A 24,956-nucleotide genomic window follows, 5' to 3' on the forward strand; every position below is an offset into this window, starting at 1 on the left:
TGTGTACTGAACCCACCCATACCACATCAAAAAGAAAGAATGATGCGAGGCATGTCATAATATTAATTTATTGCGTCTCGATGTGTGCCCCAGCAATTAATTACTGAAAAGTTAAGTAGCCATTATGCTTCGTTTTCAGCTACTGTATGTTCTGCCTGTTGCACAGCATTACAAACAAAGAACAGTACGAGAAGCGTCTCTGCAATCAATCTAATCGCTACAGAAAATATGGGCAATAAGAGTGATAGCTAGCCACAGAGAAGCTATATTGCACTATTGCGAATCGACACCTTGCGTTGTCACTGGGAAAAAAAGGAGGACAAAGGTAAGTCCATGATGCATGCACTGTATCTGCTGTAGTTGGAAAAAAGGCATGTTTTGTTATGAAGCAACGTCAAACAGTGAAGAAATCAAGCCCATAGCCTTATCCATTGGTGAGTTATGCTTGCCTAAAGGTATCAGTTAGTTAGTTAGTAGAAAATTCAGTTAAATAGAAAAGTTTCAGTAAACTTCCAGTTGGAAGGGTTTGGGATCACTCTGAAGACATTTTTGGGCTTGGCTATGCCTTTTGTATGCACAAGTTGAGTTGAATCCTGAAAAACAGCTAAAAATTAAAATTGGATTTTTTTTCTCAAGAGAGTTACATTTCAGTCAACCAGATGATTAGAGGTGACAGCAAAGCTGTCAACAACAGACACATGCGATTTGGCTCCATTACAAGTTCGGAAAAGGGCTGTAATGGACACTGTATTTTTATGGCTTCCCCAAAGGAAATGTATGGTGAAAATTTTGATTGGCCGTAAATATTATGTCAGACATCTGAACGAAAAGATTTTGAAATATTTTTAGTAGGTCAAACAGTACTACAAATGAGCCAAATTTCAAGATCGTGTGTAATTGCATCCATGAGTTATTAAAATTATGTTTTTGAGGATTCAGCTCAACGCGTACATACTGTACTATAACCAGCGAAGTTGTTGTAAAGGGAAAGTGATTCTGATTTTAAGGTTATATTTTTGGCCACAAAAGCCCAAACCGGTAGTATTATGCTTGTTTGTCAAGCTCCCTTGACAAAAAAATCTGTAATACTAATCTGATTGGCTAAAATAGTGTGGTGCGTTTCTATTGGAAGGACATGTCCAACTTGACAACTAGATAAGTGTTACCATAGTGATAGATGTCCTTAGCATGGCAATAATATGGTTGCTTAGTACTAGCAATAATATGGTTGCTTAGTACTAGCAATCATTATTAAGATATTTGGGACCGTAGCAACGGTTGGTAAGTGTAATCAGTATTTTGCAGTGGTTATTGTTGAATTTCTGTTGCTTAATAACAGTTTCTATGGTTGTCAGATTAATTGTGTAATTGGATGGATGGCTGTGGTATTCAGGATTAATAGCTCTCGCATTGTAAACAGGAAAGTCCTTCCTGTTTACAATGTTCGTACTATTAATCCTGAATACTACAGCCTATTATATATACAAAAATTGCAGAATTTGCTTTGTAAAAATTGAGCAACTACAACTTATCATGCTTTGCATGAAAAATTGAGATACTATCTATACTGCAAAATTAAAATCCTAACTAATAGTGCAATCATTTGGAAGGAATTTACTTTGTTACAAAACACTATTGCAAATAAATACAGGCACTAGCCATGAACAAGTAAGCACAAAATTATAGAGCAATGATCAGTATTAACATAGATTTTTTGGCTTTGATATCGGATCGGTAGGTATTTTTGTGTATTGGTCAAACACTAGTTTATTTTATATCATTGTCATTGTATCTGTAGAAAGAAGAACAATGATTTGTTAAAAATAAACCTCAAAGCCAATTTATGGTTGGCTTTGGGGTTTTAAAATACAAAATGAAGTGAAATCCATGCAAAACAGCCAAGCTGTATAAAAGGGTGCAGTTTTCAAAGCCATTTGTGACCAGATTTTACAAAACCGATCCAAATCGCACATCAGGCAAAATCAAACTAACACCTCCAGTGGATAGCTACACCATTGTACTAGTAGTTTTAACACTCAGTACCACTCAAACTACTTGAGGCTGGTTTCAACAGACATATTTTCTGGGTGGTGTGTAGAGCTCGAGTGGTGGTTTTAGGCCTTGTGAAGGACCTGGCTTGGCAAGAACCAGTGGTTTACTGGTGGACAGCCTGCTAATGTTGGCCAGATGTTTTTTCTGTGGATTTTGCTACATATCAGCCACTAAGGAGCCAGCACAGCCCTGTAATCTCATCTCTGGACTCCAATCGTGGTCTGTCTCCATTTTGAGGTCTAACCCTTGCCCACCCCCTACCCTCCACCCCTTTGTGAGCACTCGTGATACTACTTCGCTCATCCAACTGCTCAGATTTTCTATCTTATTTGGCGGGAAACTCTACAAGCAGCTACAAGTACTGGAAGTGGCCTAAAAGTAATAGATTGATGCATCTTTTGTGTAAATTTCATACGCGTGCTTGCTATCCTTGGAGAGTTATGCTGGCTTGAATTCTTTAAAACCGTTTATCTCAAAACTTCTAATGTGTGATTTGGATCGTTTTTCAAAAATCCAATCACATTTTAATTATCATTAACATCGTTGCAACCAATTCATGGCCACCACTTTTGATTTCACAACTTTTTCACCCAGACGCTTGAAGGCCGCATGCTTTTATACAACTTGGCTGTTTTGCATGGTACTTTTACTTCAGGTTTGATATGGTAAATTCAACACCTGCATGTCCTGCATGTTTCATGCTTTTCTTGGTCCAGAAATGTTACCTTTTCCCTGTGTATATAATTATGTTGTTATTATAATATATCTACCTACATAATTATTATGCATATAATAACATAAACTATCCATTAATTTTCTCTATTGTAGATTGGTTTGGCAGTAGACGATATTCAAGGAATTCAAGACAATGCTGCTCTGAAACGTTTAGCTCTTAAGGTGGTTTCAATTGAAGTTTATATTGCATAATAGTGTTGTTCCAGTTCTCAGTACTGGAACTAAAGCAATTCCAGTTCCAGCCCAGTTCTAGAACTAGAACTGGAACAATAATTTTCCTTAACACTGGAACTGGAACTAGAACTTATAATAATTTTGCTTCCCTCAAAACTGGAACTATAGAACTAAAACTATAAAGAAATTTTATCAAGTACTGGAACTAATACTGGAACTGGAATTGGTCATAACCATACAGTGTTTGCCAATACGATTTTGTGTTCTTTACAAGACCAGAATTTTATCTGCTTACAAATCAAGACACACGGTAGTGTGTCGTGCGGCCCAAGAAGCCGGCGCACAACACCCGTGAGTATATTGACAGGAAGAAAGAGAATGTGATTTTCGCATCTCCGTAGCTCTGTGCTGCCTTGATGAAACAAGACGATTTTTGTTGTGGACACGCCCTCCAACTGCAGCACTCCACATTTCAAATTTGAGCGCAATTGCTTCAAGCGTTCCCAAGATCAAGACACACGGTAGTGTGTCGTGCGGCCCAAGAAGCCGGCGCGTAACACCCGTGAGTATATTGACAGGAAGAAAGAAAACGCAATTTTCGCACCTCCGTAGCTCTGTGCTTCCTTGATGAAACAAGACCATTTCTACTGTGGACACTCCCTCCAAATGCAGTACCCCACATTCCAAATTTGAGCGAAATCGCTTCAAGCGTTCCCGAGATATGCGACTTCAAAAATTGGCTTAGTTTCTTCGTTTTTTTTCTTCCTCTTTTCGCACACTTACAAAAACTGCTATAAATCGCGAACGTCATATCCGATCACCTTGAAATTTGGCACACAGAAGGGGGGTATAAAGGCGCATATCTGAACCAACTTTGGCTGGAATACGATAAACAGGCAAAGAGTTATGAGCGATTATTCACGAAAACTAACACCAACATGTTGTCACGTCTACAGGGTAAACCGCGTATGGGAAGAAGCTGAAAATCGGTGGGTGAATAGGTTAACTATTGAACCTCAAACCTTTTGTGGTTTGGAAGAAATCGAGCTAAAAACCAGGAAGATACAACGAAAAAACCAACAGTGTGTAACAATTATGCAATCGAGATTAGCTAATAAAAAAACACTGCTTGCCACGCCTACCAGATAAACCGCTTGGGGTAATGCTTTGAAAATCGCTGTACAGATGGAGTTATCATCTTAGAAAGGCTCTTCAATGGTGTAGAAGAATCAGACTTAAAGCCACGGAGCTATAACACGAAATCCAACTTGGTGTAGCAAGTGCGAGATCGAGATACTCTAATAGAGCAGTCATCCTAATAGAGCAGTCATCCTAATAGAGCAGTCACCCGAAGAGAATTCAAGAGATCAGCTAGAAACAAGTAACCTGTATAGAGATCAGCTAGAAACAAGTCACCCTGTAGAGAGATCAGCCACAAACAATTCACCCTGTAGAGAGATCAGCTAGAAGAAGTTACCTTGTAGGGAATTCATGCAACTATAGAAAGAGATAATTCAGCTAGAAGAAATCACCTTGTAGAGTTCAGCTACAAAGAAACCACAATGTAGAGAGTTCAGCTACAAACAAATCGCCCTTTAGAGAGATCAGCTAGAAGAAGTTACCTTGTAGAGAGTTCAGCTACAAAGAAACTACCATGTACAGAGTTCAGCTGCAAACAAATTGCCCTGTAGAGAATTCAGCTACAAACAAATCACCCTGTAGAAAGATCATCTAGAAGAAGTTACCTTGTAGAGAGTTCAGCTACAAACAAATCACCCTGTAGAGAGTTCAGCTAGAAACAAGTTACCCTGTAGAGAGTTCAGCTAGAAGAAGTTACATTGTAGAGAGTTCAGCTACAAAGAAACTACCATGTAGAGAGTTCAGCTGCAAACAAATTGCCCTGTAGAGACAAACAAATCACCCTGTAGAAAGATCAGCTAGAAGAAGTTACCTTGTAGAGAGTTCAGCTACAAACAAATCACCCTGTAGAGGGTTCAACTACAAACAAGTCACCCTGTAGAGAGTTCAGCTAGAAGAAGGTACATTGTAGAGAGTTCAGCTACAAAGAAACTACCATGTAGAGAGTTCAGCTGCAAACAAATTGCCCTGTAGAGAATTCAGCTACAAACAAATCACCCTGTAGAAAGATCAGCTAGAAGAAGTTACCTTGTAGAGAATTCAGCTACAAACAAATCAACCTGTAGAGAGTTCAGCTAGAAACAAGTTACACTGTAGAGAGATCAGCTAGAAACAAGTCACCCTGTAGAGAGTTCAGCTAGAAGAAGTCACATTGTAGAGAGTTCAGCTACAAAGAAACTACCATGTAGAGAGTTCAGCTGCAAACAAATTGCCCTGTAGAGAATTCAGCTACAAACAAATCACCCTGTAGAAAGATCAGCTAGAAGTTACCTTGTAGAGAGTTCAGCTACAAACAAATCACCCTGTAGAGAGTTCAGCTAGAAACAAGTTACCCTGTAGAGAGTTCAGCTAGAAGAAGTTACATTGTAGAGCGTTCAGCTACAAAGAAACTACTATGTAGAGAGTTCAGCTGCAAACAAATTGCCCTGTAGAGAATTCAGCTACAAACAAATCACCCTGTAGAAAGATCATCTAGAAGAAGTTACCTTGTAGAGAGTTCAGCTACAAACAAATCACCCTGTAGAGAGTTCAGCAGTTACCCTGTAGAGAGTTCAGCTAGAAGAAGTTACATTGTAGAGAGTTCAGCTACAAAGAAACTACCATGTACAGAGTTCAGCTGCAAACAAATTGCCCTGTAGAGAGTTCAGTTACAAACAAATCACCCTGTAGAGGGTTCAGCTACAAACAAGTCACCCTGTAGAGAGTTCAGCTAGAAGAAGTTACATTGTAGAGAGTTCAGCTACAAAGAAACTACCATGTACAGAGTTCAGCTGCAAACAAATTGCCCTGTAGAGAGTTCAGTTACAAACAAATCACCCTGTAGAGGGTTCAGCTACAAACAAGTCACCCTGTAGAGAGTTCAGCTAGAAGAAGTTACATTGTAGAGAGTTCAGCTACAAAGAAACTACCATGTACAGAGTTCAGCTGCAAACAAATTGCCCTGTAGAGAATTCAGCTACAAACAAATCACCCTGTAGAAAGATCATCTAGACGAAGTTACCTTGTAGAGAGTTCAGCTACAAACAAATCACCCTGTAGAGAGTTCAGCAGTTACCCTGCAGAGAGTTCAGCTAGAAGAAGTTACATTGTAGAGAGTTCAGCTACAAAGAAACTACCATGTACAGAGTTCAGCTGCAAACAAATTGCCCTGTAGAGAATTCAGCTACAAACAAATCACCCTGTAGAAAGATCATCTAGAAGAAGTTACCTTGTAGAGAGTTCAGCTACAAACAAATCACCCTGTAGAGAGTTCAGCTAGAAACAAGTTACCCTGTAGAGAGTTCAGCTAGAAGAAGTTACATTGTAAAGAGTTCAGCTACAAAGAAACTACCATGTAGAGAGTTCAGCTACAAACAAATTGCCCTGTAGAGACAAACAAATCACCCTGTAGAAAGATCAGCTAGAAGAAGAGAGTTCAGCTACAAACAAATCACCCTGTAGAGGGTTCAACTACAAACAAGTCACCCTGTAGAGAGTTCAGCTAGAAGAAGGTACATTGTAGAGAGTTCAGCTACAAAGAAACTACCATGTAGAGAGTTCAGCTGCAAACAAATTGCCCTGTAGAGAATTCAGCTACAAACAAATCACCCTGTAGAAAGATCATCTAGAAGAAGTTACCTTGTAGAGAGTTCAGCTACAAACAAATCACCCTGTAGAGAGTTCAGCTAGAAACAAGTTACCCTGTAGAGAGTTCAGCTAGAAGAAGCTACATTGTAGAGAGTTCAGCTACAAAGAAACTACCATGTAGAGAGTTCAGCTACAAACAAATTGCCCTGTAGAGACAAACAAATCACCCTGTAGAAAGATCAGCTAGAAGAAGAGAGTTCAGCTACAAACAAATCACCCTGTAGAGGGTTCAACTACAAATAAGTCACCCTGTAGAGAGTTCAGCTAGAAGAAGGTACATTGTAGAGAGTTCAGCTACAAAGAAACTACCATGTAGAGAGTTCAGCTGCAAATAAATTGCCCTGTAGAGAATTCAGCTACAAACAAATCACCCTGTAGAAAGATCATCTAGAAGAAGTTACCTTGTAGAGAGTTCAGCTACAAACAAATCACCCTGTAGAGAGTTCAGCTAGAAACAAGTTACCCTGTAGAGAGTTCAGTTGGAAGAAGGTACATTGTAGAGAGTTCAGCTACAAAGAAACTACCATGTAGAGAGTTCAGCTGCAAATAAATTGCCCTGTAGAGAATTCAGCTACAAACAAATCACCCTGTAGAAAAATCAGCTAGAAGAAGTTACCTTGTAGAGAATTCAGCTACAAACAAATCAACCTGTAGAGAGTTCAGCTAGAAACAAGTTACACTGTAGAGAGATCAGCTAGAAACAAGTCACCCTGTATAGAGTTCAGCTAGAAGAAGTCACATTGTAGAGAGTTCAGCTACAAAGAAACTACCATGTAGAGAGTTCAGCTGCAAACAAATTGCCCTGTAGAGACAAACAAATCACCCTGTAGAAAGATCAGCTAGAAGAAGTTACCTTGTAGAGAATTCAGCTACAAACAAATCACCCTGTAGAGAGTTCAGCTACAAGCAAGTCATCCGGTAGAGAGATCAGCTATAAGGATCACCTTGCAGAGAGGTCAGCTACAAAGAAATCATCCTGCTTCATCTTTTCTTCTTCCTGTAGTAAAGAAAAAATGACAGGTTAAAAAGCCCTAAAGCCAGCCATAGGCTGGCTTTGTGGTATACAAATACAAAAAGAAGTGAAATCTAATCCAAAACAGCCAAGCTGTAAAAAAAGAGTGCGACCCTGAGAAAGGCTATGGTGAAAAAAGATGTGAAATCCAAGGTGGCGGCCAAGAAATGGCTGTGATGGTAGGTTAATGGTAAAAATTTTAATAACAACAATTCAGGTGAATTTGGTGCCGCTTCTTGGATTTCACATCTTTTTTCACCATAGCCTTTCTCAGGGCCGCACTCTTTTTTTACAGCTTGGCTGTTTTGGATTAGATATATATATATATATCAAGACACACGATAGTGTATCGTGCGGCCCAAGAAGCCGGCGCGCCACACCGTGAGTATATTAACAGGAAGAAAGAAAACGCAATTTTCACACCTATACAGCTCTGTGATCCCTTATCCGATTGGAACCAAATTTGCTACAGACGTGCCGGCCAGTTATGAGAGTCTACATACCAAATTGGAAGAAAGTCGGTCCAGCCATTTCCGAGATACGAGCGAACAAAATTTCGTTTTAATTTCTTCGTTTTTTTCTTCTTCTACTTCTTCATTTCGCACACTTCGCAAAAGCCGTCATAAAACACGAATGCGTGCTCCAATCTGGCTGAAATCTGGCACACTTGAAGGGCTCATTAAGGCGGATCTCAGTACCAACTTTGGTAGGAATCCGATGGACATTCACGGAGTTATGATCGATTATTCGCGTAAAATAAGGTCGAAGGTCTGTCACGCCCACAGGGTAACCCCTTGAAGGAATAAGTTGAAAATTGCTATGTAGATGGAGTAACCATCGTAGGAGTGCCTTTCTTTGGTTTGAAGAGAATCGAGATAAAGACCATGGAGATATGACACAAAACCCAACCTGTGTCACAATTACGCAATCGATTTTTATGAATAAAAAAACTATTAGTTTTCACGCCTACCAGGCAAACCGCTTAGAGCAATGAGCTGAAAATCGGTGTGTAGCTGGAATAATCATCATAGGAAGTCCTTGCAGTAGTACAGAAGAATCGGATTACAAACCACTGAGTTATGATTGGAAAGCCAACTACGAGTTGCAAATGCGAGATCGAGATTTTCTAATAGAACAGTCACCCTAATAGAGCATTCGGCTACGTTTATAACTTACTCCATCAAAGAATTATATTACATTGCAAGTTATTCTGTAGGGAATTCAGCTACAACCAGTTAATCTGATAGGCAATTCAGCTACAGGCAAGTCACCCTGTAGAGAGTTCACCTAGAAACAAATCACCCTGTAGAGAGATCAGCTAGAAGAAGTCACCTTGTAGAGAGTTCAGGTACAAAGAAACTATGCACCATGTAGAGAGTTCAGCTGCAAACAAATCACCCCGTAGAGAGATCAGCTAGAAGAAGTCACCTTGTAGAGAGTTCAGTTACAAAGAAACTATGCACCATGTAGAGAGTCAGCTGCAAACAAATCACCCTGTAGAGAGATCAGCTAGAAAAAGTCACCTTGTAGAGAGTTCAGCTACAAAGAAACCATCATGTAGAGAGTTCAGCTGAAAACAATCACCCTGGAGAGAGTTCAGCTATGAAAAGATCACCCTGTAGAGAGTTCAGCTAGAAGAATTCACCCTATAGAGAGTTCAGCTGCAAATAAATCACCCTGTAGAGAATTCAGCTACAAACAAACCGCCCTGTAGAAAGATCAGCTAGAAGAAGTTACCTTGTAGAGAGTTCAGTTACAAATAAACCATCATGTAGAGAGTTCAGCTGCAAAGAAATCACCCTGTAGAGCGTTTAAATCACCCTGCAGAGAGTCCGGCTGCAAACAGTTCACCCTGTAGAGAGATCAGCTAGAAGAAGTTACCTTGTAGAGCGTTCAGCTACAAAGAAACCATCATGTAGAGAGGTCAGCTGCAAACAAATCACTCTATAGAGAGATCATCTACAAAAAGATCACCCTGTAGAGAGTTCAGCTAGAAGAAGTCACCTTGTAGAGAGTTCAGCTACAAAGAAACCACCATGTAGAGAGTTCAGCTGCAAACAAATCATCCTGTAGAGAAATCAGCTACAAACAAATTGCTCTGTAGAAAGATCAGCTAGAAGAAGTTACCTTGTAGAGCGTTCAACTACAAAGAAACTATCATGTAGAGAGATCAGCTACAAACAATTCACCCTGTAGAGAGTTCAGCAAGAAGAAGTCACCTTGTAGAGAGTTCAGCTACAAAGAATCCATCATGTAGAGAGTTCAGCTGCAAACAAATCACCCTGTAGAGAGTTTCAGCTACGAAAAGATCACTCTGTAGAGAGTTCAACTAGAAGAAGTCACCTTGTAGAGAGCTCAGCTACAAGAAATCACCATGTAGAGAGTTCAGCTGCAACCAAATTACCTTGTGGAGAATTCAGCTACAAACAAATCGCCCTGTAGAAAGATCAGCTAGAAGAAGTTACCTTTTAGAGAATTCAGCTACAAAGAAACCATCATGTAGAGAGTTTAGCTACAAACAAGTCACTCTGTATAGAGATCAGCTAGAAGAAGTTACCTTGTAGAGAGTTCAGCTACAAACAATTCACCCTGTAGAAAGATCAGCTAGAAGAAGTCACCTTGTAGAGAGTTCAGCTACAAACAAATCACCTGTAGAGAGTTCGGCTACAAACAAATCACTCTGTAGAGAGATCAGCTAGAAGAGGTCACTTGTAGAGAGCTCAGCTACAAACAAATCACTCTGTAGAGAGATCAGCTAGAAGAGGTCACTTGTAGAGAGCTCAGCTACAAACAATTCACTCTGTACAGAGATCAGCTAAAGAAGTTACCTTGTAGAGAGTTCAGCTGCAAAGAAACCATCATGTAGAGAGTTCAACTATAAACAAATCACCTTGTAGGAAGATCAGCTAGAAGAAGTCACCTTGTAGAGAGTTCAGTTACAAAGAAACCACCATGTAGAGAGTTCAGCTACAAACTAGTGACCCTGTAGAGACATCAGCTAGAAAAAGTTACTTTGTAGAGAGTTCAGCCACAAATAAACCATCATGTAGAGAGTTCAACTACAAACAAGTGACCCTGTAGAAACATCAGCTAGAAGAAGTTACCTTGTAGAGAGTTCAGCTGCAAAGAAACCATCATGTAGAGAGTTCAGCTACAATCCTGTAGAAATATCGGCTAGAAGAAGCCACCTTGTAGAGAGTTCAGTTGCAAAGAAACCACCATGTAGAGAGTTCAGCTGACCCTGTAAAGACATCAACTAGAAGAAGTTACTTTGTAGAGAGTTCAGCTACAAAGAAACCATCATGTAGTCTAAGAGAGTTCAACTACAAAAAAGTGACCCTGTAGAGACATCAGCTAGAAGAAGTTACCTTGTAGAGAGTTAAGCTGCGAAGAAGCCATCATGTAGAGAGTTCAGCTACAAACAAATCACCCTGTAGAAATATCAGCTAGAATAAGTCACTTTGTAGAGTGTTCAATTATAAAGAAACCACCGTGTAGAGTGTTCTGTAATAAATATATGTATTATATATATATATATATATAATTTGTACATTTACTGATAAAATCAGAAATATTTAAAGTATTTAACATCTGCTTCATCTTTTCTTCTTCCTGTGGTAAAGAAAAGAAAATCCCCAAAGCCGGCCTATGGCCAGCTCTGGGGTATACAAACACAAAAAGAAGTGAAATCTAATCAAAAACAGCTAAGCTGTAAAAAAGGTGCAGCCCCAAAAAGGCCATGGTGAAAAAAGATGTGAAATCCAAGGTGGCGGCCAAGAAATGGCTGTGATGGTAGGTTAATGGTAAAAATTTTAATAACGACAATTCAGGTGAATTTTGTGCCAAGACCAAATTCACCTGAATTGTCGTTATTAAAATTTTTAACATTAACCTACCATCACAGCCATTCCTTAGCCGCCACCTTGGATTTCACATCTTTTTTCACCATGGCCTTTTTGGGGCCGCACCTTTTTTTACAGCTTAGCTGTTTTTGATTAGACATATATATATATAACCATTACATATACTCATCTAGGTAAGTATATACATACTCACCTGGGAAGTCACGTGACACATTACTGTGTCACGATTATGGGCTGATAGCCCGACGTGGGTGGGTGAACGACGCCCACGCTAGCATGACTAATCACCCAGATGACTCATGCTAATAGCCCTCGTCGTGCTAGGCGATCAATCACCCCAGCCAGTAAGAGTCCATCCACTGATTCATTTTATAACCATACCTCGCAACTTCAATGATGGGTGGCAGCATCCTACGTTTGTTGATATGAACGGACAAGTCCTGAGGATATATGGAGATATGTTTACTAAGTCCCACAATCAATTTGATTCTTCATTGTGAGCAAGCTAAATTGCGAGAGGAACGCTACCAGTGTGTCTACCATGCCAAACTATGGCGAATTAAGTATAAGTATATACTTTAAGTTGGGTTGTGTGCATATGGGTTGTTAGTAAGTAATGTAGTGCGGATTAATTTAGAAACATGGTATATATAATATGAACCATGGCTCGCTTCGGTGTATTGCACTTATATACACCCCGACTCCGAAGTTAGAGGAAGTTTACGGTTGATAAGTGCAATACACCTTGTAGCCATGGTTTATGTATTACATACCTACCTGGGAACAGGTGAGTATATATTATAGATATACTCACCTACAGTTAGGTAAGTGAATATACTCACCTGTAGTTTGAGGCACGTGGCACACCACTGCACATCATGCCCATTTGCAGTCTAATAGCCTTCTGCACAAGCACCGGTACAAGTAATCACCTAAGCCAGTCATGCTAAGAACCCTCCTGAGTCAAGTGACCAGTCACCCCAGCCAGTGCGAGTACGATAGCTGGATTCGTTTTATAGACACAACTGAAGACTTCAATGATGGTTGCTTGTGGTTAGCTGCAGATAACATTGTTACTACATTTGTTGAAATGAATGGACAAGTCCTAGCAATATACAGTAATATATATGTTTGCCCAATCCCATGCACAATCGATTTTGTGCTTGAGCCAACTCTATCACTAATGGAAGCATACCACTAATTCTACAATGCCAAATTATGGCAAAATACGTGTGAGTAACATAGTTTGTTATGTTACTTTGCATGTGTGTTTTTGTGCTCTATGGTACATGTTATGAGGCATGGTATATATTATATGAACCATAGTTCACTTCGGTATATTGCACGTATATACACCCCTTATCCTCGGTCATCGGAAATGTACTGGTGATAAATCCCTCAGGCTGCCTTGCGGTTTATCGCCAGTAAATTTCCTCTGGCTTTGGACTCGTGGTGTATTATATACAATGGCCACAAGTGCGTTTATACAGGCAGAGTATGAGTGCGCATTGTATAACTGTTATGTACCACCAGTATTGGGGGTACATAATAATTATTACCTTTGTGGTAACGAAGTAATATAATGAAATATGCTGTAAAAACAGGTAATATAACTCAAGTTATTTACTTACAAATGTAACACGTCACCTATTTAAGTAATTAAGTTACTATAATGAGTTTAATATTATTTAATATTATTACTTTAAGTAACGAAGTTACTTATCTTGTTAGTAATCCACTGAGTGACGCCTAGCCACTATGAAGTAATGAAGCCTACTGAATGAAGCTTATTCACCAGCTTCTCGCTTATAACCAAGATTTGCACATTATCCAACAACACAATCATGTCACATGATAAAGTGGTAGTTTCACACATGACAGCTTAAGGCTATGGACACAAAGTAATATAATATGTAATATTATTATAGTTACTTTATTATTATGGGTAATCCACTGTATGTAACTGTAACTAAATAGTTCAGTTGTAAATAATACATAATATGTAACTAGTTACTTTTAAAAAGTAATTGTCCCAACACTGTATACCACTCACTGGGAGAGTCTCACAAGGCAGCTGCACCTCTTATAAAGGTGAGGTTTCTAACATCAATTGTGGGTGACCGAGCCGAATGTTGCAGTGACGTTCCCTGTACAGTACTGCAGCCACTTTAGATATCGTGTTGATCAAAGCTAGTATGCTATGGGATTTATAGCACTAACCTGAATTTGCTGTTTGGCTCTCGATCATCAGTGGTGCTCAGCATACATGATCAACTCGATCGCCTGTGATTGTTCTCTGAAAGAAAAGCAGCTAAAAACTGTTAAAGTAAACAAAACCTAACTACTGATTCACTACTAGTCTAATTCTTACTATCTACACTAGCTAAACTCGAATCTAGTGGCAAGACAAAAACTGGCTGCCACAATCGAGTGTAACAGTGAGGATTATTTAGAATAATTATAATAATTTTATTGACTCATTGTCGAAGATGGACTATGGTTTAATCTGGGCTCGGATGGCATCAGACTAGTAAGGTTATAAGTACGTTTATTAGAGTTTTGGCCCGGCCACCACGTTGGCTTTTCGATCGCCATTAGCTGCTTGGTTGACCTTTGATCTGGTGACGTTTAGTGACGTTATGGACCCACAATTGACTTTTACATGATGGACTACAAAAGAATTCAAGTGAATTGTGAAGCATCTTTCCACTATTAGGTGAGGTGTCATAGCAGTCTCAGCTGCCGGCACTTGTGCAATGCTGCACAATACCACAGCCAGTGCAATGTCTGTACATTGCACTGCGGTAAGTGCATTATAACTTATAATGCACTCGTTGCAGTCTGCAAAACGACAATCAGTGCGTTATAACTTATAATGCACTCACTGCGGTCTGCAGCAGTGTCATATACATATTATGGCACTGGTGGCACCTTTGAACTGCCTATGCAGAGTAGTACATATAAGTGCAATGCACCTTGTAGCTAATGGTTTATATATTACATATAATAGTTATACCACAGCTGCAAGGAATTTTGCTGATATATACACAGGCCCAAAGGGTAAGAGTGTATGTACCAGCAAATTCCAACACAGTCTTTAGTATAAGGTAAGTGATATATATCACTCAGAGCACATTCACCTGATAGGTGGTTAATGAACGTAAATTGGGATCGAGGCTGCCTAGGTCCACTCATGGATTTTTCTCCTTTCTACAACCTTTTCAAACACGCTTTATAGAACATCTTTAAACTGGCTGCAAGACCAGGTGTTCCACAGACCTTCAGCACTTGTGCTGCAAAGCCCTAATAAAAAATAATAAAGAAATAATAGCATGGGGAAATTGCTCTCAGAACGTTATTCCTACATCATAATGCTTCAACACATGCTAGGTAAACTTTCGATTGTGGTTAACTACCATTTGTTGCACTACATTAAACCTACTATAGATTTGCTATTTGGACAGTAAGTAAATTAACACATTAAGTTTAGGACTATAAGCTACTCATCTATTTAATCTAGTTGTCATCTTTGTTTTGTTCTGTGGTCTGCACAATGCTGGGCTGACATGCCTACCCATTCTGGGTAGAAATAAACATCCATGCATCACCCAAGCAATTATTTTACAGATCATGTAACTATCAACTAGTTAAAGCTTAGCAATTACACTGAGCCTAGTCTAATGTGTAAATCAAAACCCACAATAGAACGCTCCATGTTGCTCAATATAACAAGTCAAAATCTTTGAACTAGTTAGGCATCAAGGTTATGAGCAAACCGCGTTCCGGGAAATATCCAGAGTAGTGTTGCACTGATAATCAGTAGAATAATCAGTAACAGCCGATATAACAGTACCTAATTACAAATTTAATATCGGTATCAATTATGAACCAGAAATAATTTGGTGATTAACTGAAACCCACAATCAATGGTAATAAACATGTGACTGTAAAAGGTGGTGAATGCAGTAGGGCTGAGCGATACTGCCATTTTAGTATCACGATCGATACTAAAGCCACTATTCACGATACTGAATAGTTCACGATACTTACAAATAAGTCAATCATAGCTGGTGCCACATAATGTATTGCTTAGCATTCCTGCAGGAAGTCCTTATAGGTGATAGCAAACTAGCCACTATCATCCTTGTTTACAGTAACAGTTATTGTAACACATGCTTTGAGGTTGTTATGGTGTTCACACCTCTCTGCAGGGGAAACCAGATGGGTGGTCTTTATCATTTACAAGGATTCTTAGCCAACTACTGCATAACAAATGGATTTTTAATGACAGTAATGTACAGGCATGGTATCACGATAGTTAATAACAAAATATCACGATATTGATACTTTCAAAATATCGCGATATATCGCTAAAACGGTAGTATCACTCAGCCCTAGAATGCAGTGGTCAGTCATAAAACATTTATTTATTTTGTAACCGTTTTAAACTGTTTAGGCTTGTTTGTCTGTGAAAAGTATAGTTGCAAGGCTATAGCAGGCTGTGTATATTTATCGGCCACCCATGCAATTAGTCTATCACCCTCAAAACTGTAGTAGACCTTGTAGACTCGTCCACCCACTCACTTAATAACATTATCACTAATACAATGTACACATAAACTTTAGGTGATCTTCTACTCCTCCTCCCCTGTTCTGGAATATATTGGTTATAATATCGGCATAACAGTTACAGAACAGGCAAATAACTGGTATCGGTAAATGTGAAAATGTGCATATCGGTGCAACACTAATCAAGATACTGACTAGGAAATATGAGAGTTAAATCCTGAGCGGCACCATTGAACTCCCACATTAAAGTCGTATATATATGCTAGCTACATCTATCAGTGGATTTTTCAAGATGGTTTCCATCCAACAGCAGCACAAAGTCACCAGCAGCATGCTTGGTCCCTAACTGCAGAGATATCTTGAATATTTGAAAAAGAAGTAGGGATCCAAGCAATAAAAAGTAGCAAAACAAGAGATGAATGATGGTAAAGCTCGGTGGGAAATCCCTACATTGACATGGTATAAATTACTTTGTGTTCAATGCCAAAGTAGGTGAGCTATGCTGTAATAGCTACCATCATTCATCTCTTGTTTCACTGTTTATTATCACTTGGATCCCAACTTCATTTTCAAATTTATAATTTTTAATATATTAGCTTTCTGTTAAAGCATACAGCTAGCTGTGAACGTGTGACTGTTCTATTAGGATGACTGCTGTATTAGAGTATCTTGATCTTTTAAAAACTTTTAAGAGGGTTCGTGTCCCCTTCTGTATAGATCCTTCCCTGATAGATGAATGTAAGTGCTTTACGTTGTTGTTCTGTACTGCATTCTATTAATCATTCTGGCACCCTTGTGCTGCCAAACTTAGTGCGTTAGTTAGTTCCTGCTATGATTGGCATGTAGCTATATGCGGGTGACTGTGTACTCCCTCAATTGGGTGGGTCGCCGTCCTCACACAAGAATTTGCCAATGAGTAGAGTATAAGCTTGTGGATCACTGAATACTGTTAAGTATTCACATGAATAATGATAGTATATAGTTGACATCTGACCCATACAGTGTATAGGTTAGTACTGTATGTGTATGGGACAGTCCAGTATGCATATGGGACAAATGCGCATATGGGTCCAAACAATAATCCATACTTAATATTTTCATCACAAAACTGATGCTTGGAATTCAATGTGCAGTGAGCAAGGTTATAGTGGCAAAATTTGCTAATTATTTTATAAACATATACTCTGCTGCATTTAAGTATACTAACCAAAGCAGCAGTTTAATTCTGGATGCATATTTTAATAGGTGGACCTAATCTTACATATTGAGGAGTTTGCTTTCATCCGTAATCATTTTAAAAAGAAAAAGGAAAAGCTTTTGCATAAAACTGATCAAAAATATCAGTTTCTACTGAAAACCCAAGTTTATGCTCGCAAGGGTCATTCACTATGGAAAACACTGAAGCAACTGTCCTTAGGATTCAAAGAGAACCTTAAACTAGATGACATTGAACCTGAGGTAAGTGTAAATGCAGTATAATGTTATAGTGATCATTATCTGTTAATTGTTAGCCAACTATTAAGGAAATTCGAAAAGAAATTGCCGAACTCAAGACTACAATTGAAGAAATTGGCAAAAAAGTTAATACTGACACTAAAGAACTGTCCAAGTCTAATGACATGCTCACAGCAAAGGTTAACGAACTAAACACAGAAATGACAACAATTTCCAAACAGGTCCAGCTTACTTTAGCCCACACCTTGTACTTGACACAGAAGCTCTCTAAGCCTGATGATGCCACTGTCTCTGTTAGTGACCTACAAGCTACAGTGGTTGATGATTATGAACCACCTACAGGCATAAGCGGAGAGTACACACTTGACAGTAGCAGTATGAGGAGAAATGATGACGATGACTAGCAAAATAAGTCTTCTGTTTACAATACTGAACATAAGCTGCATTTATTTAGTATTCTGTAGGTTGTGCTGGTTGACTGCATTTAGGACCTTAGTTATATAATCGACAACTATATGTATTATGTTTCATTTGTGTTGGGTTTAGTTAAACCTTTTTAATTACTCACAGCATGATATTAGCTAATAAGTTTTTATATAGATGTAGTAATATTTAATAAGTAATTTATCCTTTATTATATGTTTTGGTGCACTACAAAGATATTCTCTGTTGAGGTATATACTAGCATGTATTATGTGACTGGATCTGTTAAAACTGGTCTTATCGCGTATGTCAGCAGATTTAGTATAGCAGCACAATGCAAAAATCGTGCACTTTTTCATAAAAGCATGAAACTTTCCATATAAGTAAGTACTTCTCATCACACAATTTTTTGATATAGTGCCATTGCAGATTTCACCTTTATGGCCAACATTTGTTTTTATCTCCTTGAGGCATAAATTATCTTTATTAAAACATGGCACCAAAATGAAGATCTTGTTGAACGAAACAACTTGGTTGTATTTGAAGTTAATAGGTGGTTTCATTCCAAAGTTATGTATTAAATTATATTACCCATGAATTTTGATATAATTTACTTCCCAGTGGGTAATTTACACCCCAAGGGCAGGTAAACTCAAAGATTTTGCAGCGAATAAAAACGGTCAACTTCAAAATGGAATTACCTATCAACTTCAAATAAAAACCAAGTTGTTTCATTCAACAAGACCTTTACTTCACTGTGAAAAAAGCTCAGAATAATAAGGTCTATAACAGTCTTATTATGTTAGTATTAGAATGAAATAGTACAGCATATATTATTAGATTAAGACTTTACTATAACAGGCTTATTGAATACATTTAAGACAGTCATATATTAGAGATTAAATTACTAGTATAGTGCAGTGTATTATCAGACTATACTAAGCCTATTTCAACCATATATTGGTTACTATACTACTGTACTTTTTTACTTTCCCATAATCTGTGGCTACCTTAATTAAATAATTTCTATAATAATAATTTAATTCTGTAAATATGTTAAAACCACAGTAGGTACAGCTAGTAAAATCGATGTCTTCCTTGGCCGGCCATGACAGTATCAACTCAATTTCGTCATTTATCAGTCTTTATCCAACTGTGGCAGGTAAGACAGTAAATACAATTCACAAGTTCCATTACTAATTACCTGTATTATTATCACCATGTAGAACTGTGACAATCCGTTAGTCGTCTGGTAGAACTGTCCCACAGTTCTAATACAAAGATGGTAAATATAATGTGTATTCTGTACAATCGTTGGACTTACAGTTTGTAACAATAAGAATCTCATCAAACCTAGATCTTGTCTGGAAACCTAATATTACCATGTAGAACGGTGGCTAGGTCCCACAATTCTATTAAAGATGGTAAATATAATGCGTATACTGAACAATCACTGTACTTACAGTTTGTAACAATCTTGTAAAACTGAGACCGAGTCTGAGACTGACAATCCATGGAACTAAGACAAGTGTGATAAGACCAGGTCTCACAACCCTAAATGGAGGCAAACATAATTCATATTCTGGATTACTTACAGTTTTTATCAATGAGTCTAACCACACATAAAATGGCCACTTAGTATGTGACTTTGTTGGGCTAATATCAGACGAAGATTTTTGAACGGTCATATCTCAGCCAAGAACAATGATATCAAGCTGTAACTAGCAGGTATGGTTATAAAGTGTTAAAATAAGTACATTCAAGCATTGATTTATGTTAAATCCCTATTGTTTTGGCTAATGTATAAGCATACCTGCTAGTTAGAGTTTGATATATTCACTCTTGGCTGAGATATAACCATTCAAAAATCTTCGTCTGACACTCGCCCATACCCAAAACCCACAAAAATACTCCTACCACGTGGCCATTTTTATGTGTTATGTAAGCTCACAAGAAGCATCTGATACACCGATAACCAAGTCCAAGAATCTTGTAATCACTAAGTACAACTGAAACAAGACCGTAATATAATATAATTTGCATAATCTCCGTGGACTTACTTTTGTTAGCAATACGAGCATGGTCAGTGAAATAAGGACAAACAAGATGAAACGGGTTCTTGAAAGCACTCAACACATTTACAGTGCCAGACGTACATGAGGTGGCAGTCGTCAGTTGTTGATAACAAGTAGTGGAAAACATGAAGAAATGAGACCGGTTCCCAAAAGAAATGAGACCAGTTTCCACAAACCTAATCGAAGGTAAATATAAATTGTATACTGGGTACTCTCAGTGTACTTACTTACAGATGTTAGCAATAAGAATCTCCTAGAACTGAGACTAAGTCTGTAATTCCTACCCTATTGAAAAGAAAAGAAATAAAAACACAATCAGGCTTAATGCACTTACAGCTGTAAGTAATTAGAAGATGAGGTTGAACAACTCCGCGAAAAAAGAACAAAAACTGTCCACATATGGTCGCTACCAGATTCTTTAAAGGAAGCAGCTGCCATTGAAGGAAACTAACACTGCAGATGTTGTACACTAACAACCTGTAGTACTAAGAGGTCCGACAAGAAACTGTACCTCTGAAGAGATAATATACAAAATCATAAGAGCAGACCATGCAAACTCTTACCGTTGATGGCTGATGAACTGTATCCACTCATCATCCGCCATAAGCTGAGATAAAATATGTAATACGTACACAGCAACACTGTGACCAAAGTTCAATCATTTGCAGGCCGTTGTCATACAATACGCAATAAACAATATAATACGGCTAAACCTATCGTACAGGCTATTATTTTAATCTAATACTTACTCATCTAGAGATGTTTTTGATCACTGCTATCGTAGGAAATGGGCCACCACGCCGCCACTTCACCACTACAGCCAGCAGGGATGTCACAGTTGTGGTCCATTACTATCATCGTGCTGATCGAACAAGGGTCATTGGACGATGGCGCCGATCGCGCACACTCTCTCCGCGAGATACACCGTCTCACATTTACAACCTCTCAGGCTCTGATACAACAATAGTAACAAAGATTGCGACTTAATTGCATTTGCTACGCATGCGCACACCACTGACTCCTTCAATTTTAAACAAGCTTTACTACCAACTTTTGCAGGTGTGCTAACTGTGCAAGAAAATCTGGATTTTTATGACTCTTAGAATGAATTGATTTAATTTTTCTGGTATTATATGTTTTGCCATATGAAATTAAAATGTCCATGTGCGTATGAAATTAGCTATCACAACAAAGCCAGCTATAGTGATTAACAGAAGTGTACTTATTGTAAAATCATCATGACTTTGTTTGATACAGTAAAAAATCTTAAGTCACATGCTGTCTGTATAAACAAAAGTCCATGAATAATGAGATGGTGAAGATAAAAAGTCACTGAGTTATCACATTTAGTTAAGTAAACAAAGCCATAGCAAAAGAATGTGTATTAAACTAAAGTATAATCTGTTTCCCATAATATAAGATGGGGTTTATACTAAAGTATAAGAGCGAAATCGCTTCAAGCGTTCCCGAGATATGCGACTTCAAAAATTGGATTAGTTTCTTCGTTTTTTTCTTATTTTTCTTCCTCTTTTCGCACACTTACAAAAACTGCTATAAAACGCGAACTTCATATCCGATTACCTTGAAATTTGGCACAAAGAAAGGGGGGTATAAAGGGGCATCTCAGTACCAACTTTGGCTGGAATGCGATAAACAGGCAAAGAGTTATGAGCGATCGCGATTATTCACGAAACATAACACCAATATGTGACCTGATCTTGGAAAACCTACCTTTTTGGCACATGGGTCAATTTTCTGTTTTATAGCTTAAATTAGGTACTAGGTGCTCATCTATCTAGTGTTAAAATTTCAGCTTAATATCTTTAAGCATTCCTGAGATATGGCCAATTTTCTGTCCTGTACATTACAAACTAACTTTTATAGTAATGTATTGAGTTCTGTGAGTGATTAAGGGTGACAAATGGTGACAAATCACTTTGTTTACTAATAATTCCATTCTTACCATCTAAAATATTTTAAAATACATTTCTGATAGTTTAATGAAGTATTCTTGGTATTTTTCTGCAATTAAATGGCATGTATCATTGTCTAAGACTAAGTTTTAGCTATTCCAGCACCTGAACAAATCACCCAATTTGTAAGTTACTTGTTGTCCCACACATGTGAAATTACTACATGGTCTGATATAATCATCCATATCTCATAGGAAAAAGAAGCTACGGGTATGAAACTTCACAGCAAGAAGGTTTAATAGTTGCTTTATCCAAATGTGCAAAAAAATTAATTTTAAAAATATTGTTGAAATTTTCATTTGAGTTTTCCAAAAAAGTTAGCTTGTGCCCAAAAGGTAGGTTGTCCAAGATCCGGTCACATATGTTGTCACGCCTACAGGGTAAACCGCCTATGGGAAGAAGCTGAAAATCGGTGAGTGAATAGGTTAACTATTGAACCTCAAACTTTTTGTGGTTTGAAAGAAATCGAGGTAAACACCAGGAAGATACAACAAAAAATCCAACAGTGTGTAACAATTACGCAATCGAGATTAGCTAATAAAAAACGACTGCTTGCCACGCCTACCAGATAAGCCGCTTGAGATAATGCTTTGAAAATCGTTGTACAGATGGAGTAATCATCTTAGAAAGGCTCTTCAATGGTGTAGAAGAATCAGACTTAAAGCCACGGAGTTATAACACGAAATCCAACTTGGTGCAGAAAGTGCGAGATCGAGATACTCTAATAGAGCAGTCATCCTAATAGAGCAGTCACCCTGAAGAGAATTCAAGAGATAAGCTAGAAACAAGTAACCTGTATAGAGATCAGCTACAAACAAGTCACCCTGTAGAGAGATCAGCTACAAACAATTCATCCTGTAGAGAGATCAGCTAGAAGAAGTTACCTTGTAGGGAGTTCATGCAACTATGGAAAGAGATAGTTCAGCTAGAAGAAATCACCTTGTAGAGTTCAGCTACAAAGAAACCACCATCAGCTAGAAGAAGTTACCTTGTAGAGAGTTCAGCTACAAAGAAAATATCATGTAGAGAGTTCAGCTGCAAACAAATCACCCTGTAGAAAGATCAGCTAGAAGAAGTCACCTTGTAGAGAGTTCAGTTACAAAGAAACCACCATGTAGAGAGTTCCGCTACAAACTAGTGACCTTGTAGAGACATCAGCTAGAAGAAGTTACCTTGTAGAGAGTTCAGCTACAAAGAAACCATTCTGTAAAGAGCTCAGCTGCAAACAAATCACCTCTACAGAATTCAGCTACAAACAAATCACCCTGTGGAAAGATCAGCTAGAAGAAGTTACCTTGTAGAGAGTTCAGTTACAAAGAAACCACAATGTAGAGAATTCAGCTACAAACTAAACCCTGTAGAGACATCAGCTAGAAGAAGTTACCTTGTAGAGAGTTCAGCTACAAAGAAACCATTCTGTAAAGAGCTCAGCTGCAAACAAATCACCTATACAGAATTCAGCTACAAACAAATCACCCTGTAGAGAGATCAACTAGAAGAAGTTACCTTGTAGATAGTTCAGTTACAAAGAAACCACCATGTAGAGAGTTCAGCTACAAACTAGTGACCTTGTAGAGACATCAGCTAGAAGAAGTTACCTTGTAGAGAGTTCAGCTACAAAGAAACCATTCTGTAAAGAGCTCAGCTGCAAACAAATCACCTGTACAGATTTCAGCTACAAACAAATCACTCTGTAGAAAGATCAGCTAGAAGAAGTTACCTTGTAGAGAGTTCAGTTACAAAGAAACCACCATGTAGAGAATTCAGCTACAAACTAGTGACCTTGTAGATATATCAGCTAGAAGAAGTTACCTTGTAGAGAGTTCAGCTACAAAGAAACCACCATATAGAGAGTTCTACTAGAAGAAGTTACCTTGTAGAGAGTTCAGCTACAAAGAAACCATCATGTAGAGAGTTCAGCTACAAACAAATCACCTGTAGAGAGTTCAGCTACAAACAAATCTCCCTGTAGAGAGATCAGCTAGAAGAAATTACCTTGTAGAGAGTTCAGCTACAAAGAAACCATTCTGTAAAGAGCTCAGCTGCAAACAAATCATCCTGTAAAAAAATTAGCTACAAACAAATCACCCTGTAGTAAGAACAGCTAGAAGAAGTCACCTTGTAGAGAGTTCAGCTACAAAGAAACCACCATGTAGAGAGTTCAACTAGTAGAAGTTATCTTGTAGAGAGTTCAGCTACAAAAAAATCTCCCTGTAGAGAGATCAGCTAGAAGAAATTACCTTGTAGGGAGTTTAGTTACAAAGAAACCACCATGTAGAGAGTTCAGCTGCAAAGAAATCACCCTGTAGAAAATTCAGCCACAAACAAATTGCCCTGTAGAAAGATCAGTTAGAAGAAGTTACCTTGTAGAGAGTTCAGCTACAAAGAAACCATTCTGTAAAGAGTTCAGCTGCAAACAAATCATCTGTAGAGAGTTTAGCTACAAATAAATCTCCCTGTAGAGAGATCAGCTAGAAGAAATTACCTTGTAGGGAGTTTAGTTACAAAGAAACCACCATGTAGAGAGTTCAGCTGCAAAGAAATTACCCTGTAGAAAATTCAGCCACAAACAAATTGCCCTGTAGAAAGATCAGTTAGAAGAAGTTACCTTGTAGAGAGTTCAGCTACAAAGAAACCATTCTGTAAAGAGTTCAGCTGCAAACAAATCACCTATACAGAATTCAGCTACAAACAAATCACCCTGTAAAAAGATCAGTTAGAAGAAGTTACCTTGTAGAGAGTTCAGCTACAAAGAAACCATTCTGTAAAGAGTTCAGCTGCAAACAAATCACCTATACAGAATTCAGCTACAAACAATTCACCCTGTAGAGAGAGCAGCTACCTTATAGAGTGTTCAGTT

At 38.3% G+C, this 24,956-nt stretch overlaps 1 protein-coding gene and 1 long non-coding RNA gene across 3 annotated transcripts in view; one reads left to right on the forward strand and one right to left on the reverse strand.

Annotated features, from left to right (window-relative positions):
- The window catches only part of LOC136247367 (transient receptor potential cation channel subfamily A member 1-like), a 90,419-nt gene extending 72,390 nt beyond the window's left edge, over window positions 1-18,029 (forward strand). The window contains exons 3-5 of the mRNA XM_066039015.1: window positions 2,881-2,949; window positions 17,416-17,628; window positions 17,682-18,029. Of these exons, the coding sequence (XP_065895087.1) occupies window positions 2,881-2,949; window positions 17,416-17,628; window positions 17,682-18,029 (630 nt within the window). The remainder of the gene's footprint in view (window positions 1-2,880; window positions 2,950-17,415; window positions 17,629-17,681) is intronic.
- Window positions 18,030-19,407: 1,378 nt separating this feature from the next.
- On the reverse strand, window positions 19,408-20,840 carry LOC136250985 (uncharacterized). Of its 2 annotated transcripts, XR_010698867.1 has the most exons (5): window positions 20,458-20,840; window positions 20,351-20,408; window positions 20,109-20,299; window positions 19,512-19,602; window positions 19,408-19,460 (listed from the first exon to the last, which is right to left on the reverse strand). It is a non-coding gene; the product is annotated as an uncharacterized lncRNA (long non-coding RNA). The 2 variants fall into 2 exon arrangements; XR_010698866.1 differs by lacking the exon at window positions 19,408-19,460 and having other exon boundaries at window positions 19,501-19,602.
- Window positions 20,841-24,956: the final 4,116 nt, after the last annotated feature.

Source organism: Dysidea avara, chromosome 1 (assembly GCF_963678975.1).
Source record: "Dysidea avara chromosome 1, odDysAvar1.4, whole genome shotgun sequence".
Classification (NCBI taxonomy): domain Eukaryota; kingdom Metazoa; phylum Porifera; class Demospongiae; order Dictyoceratida; family Dysideidae; genus Dysidea; species Dysidea avara.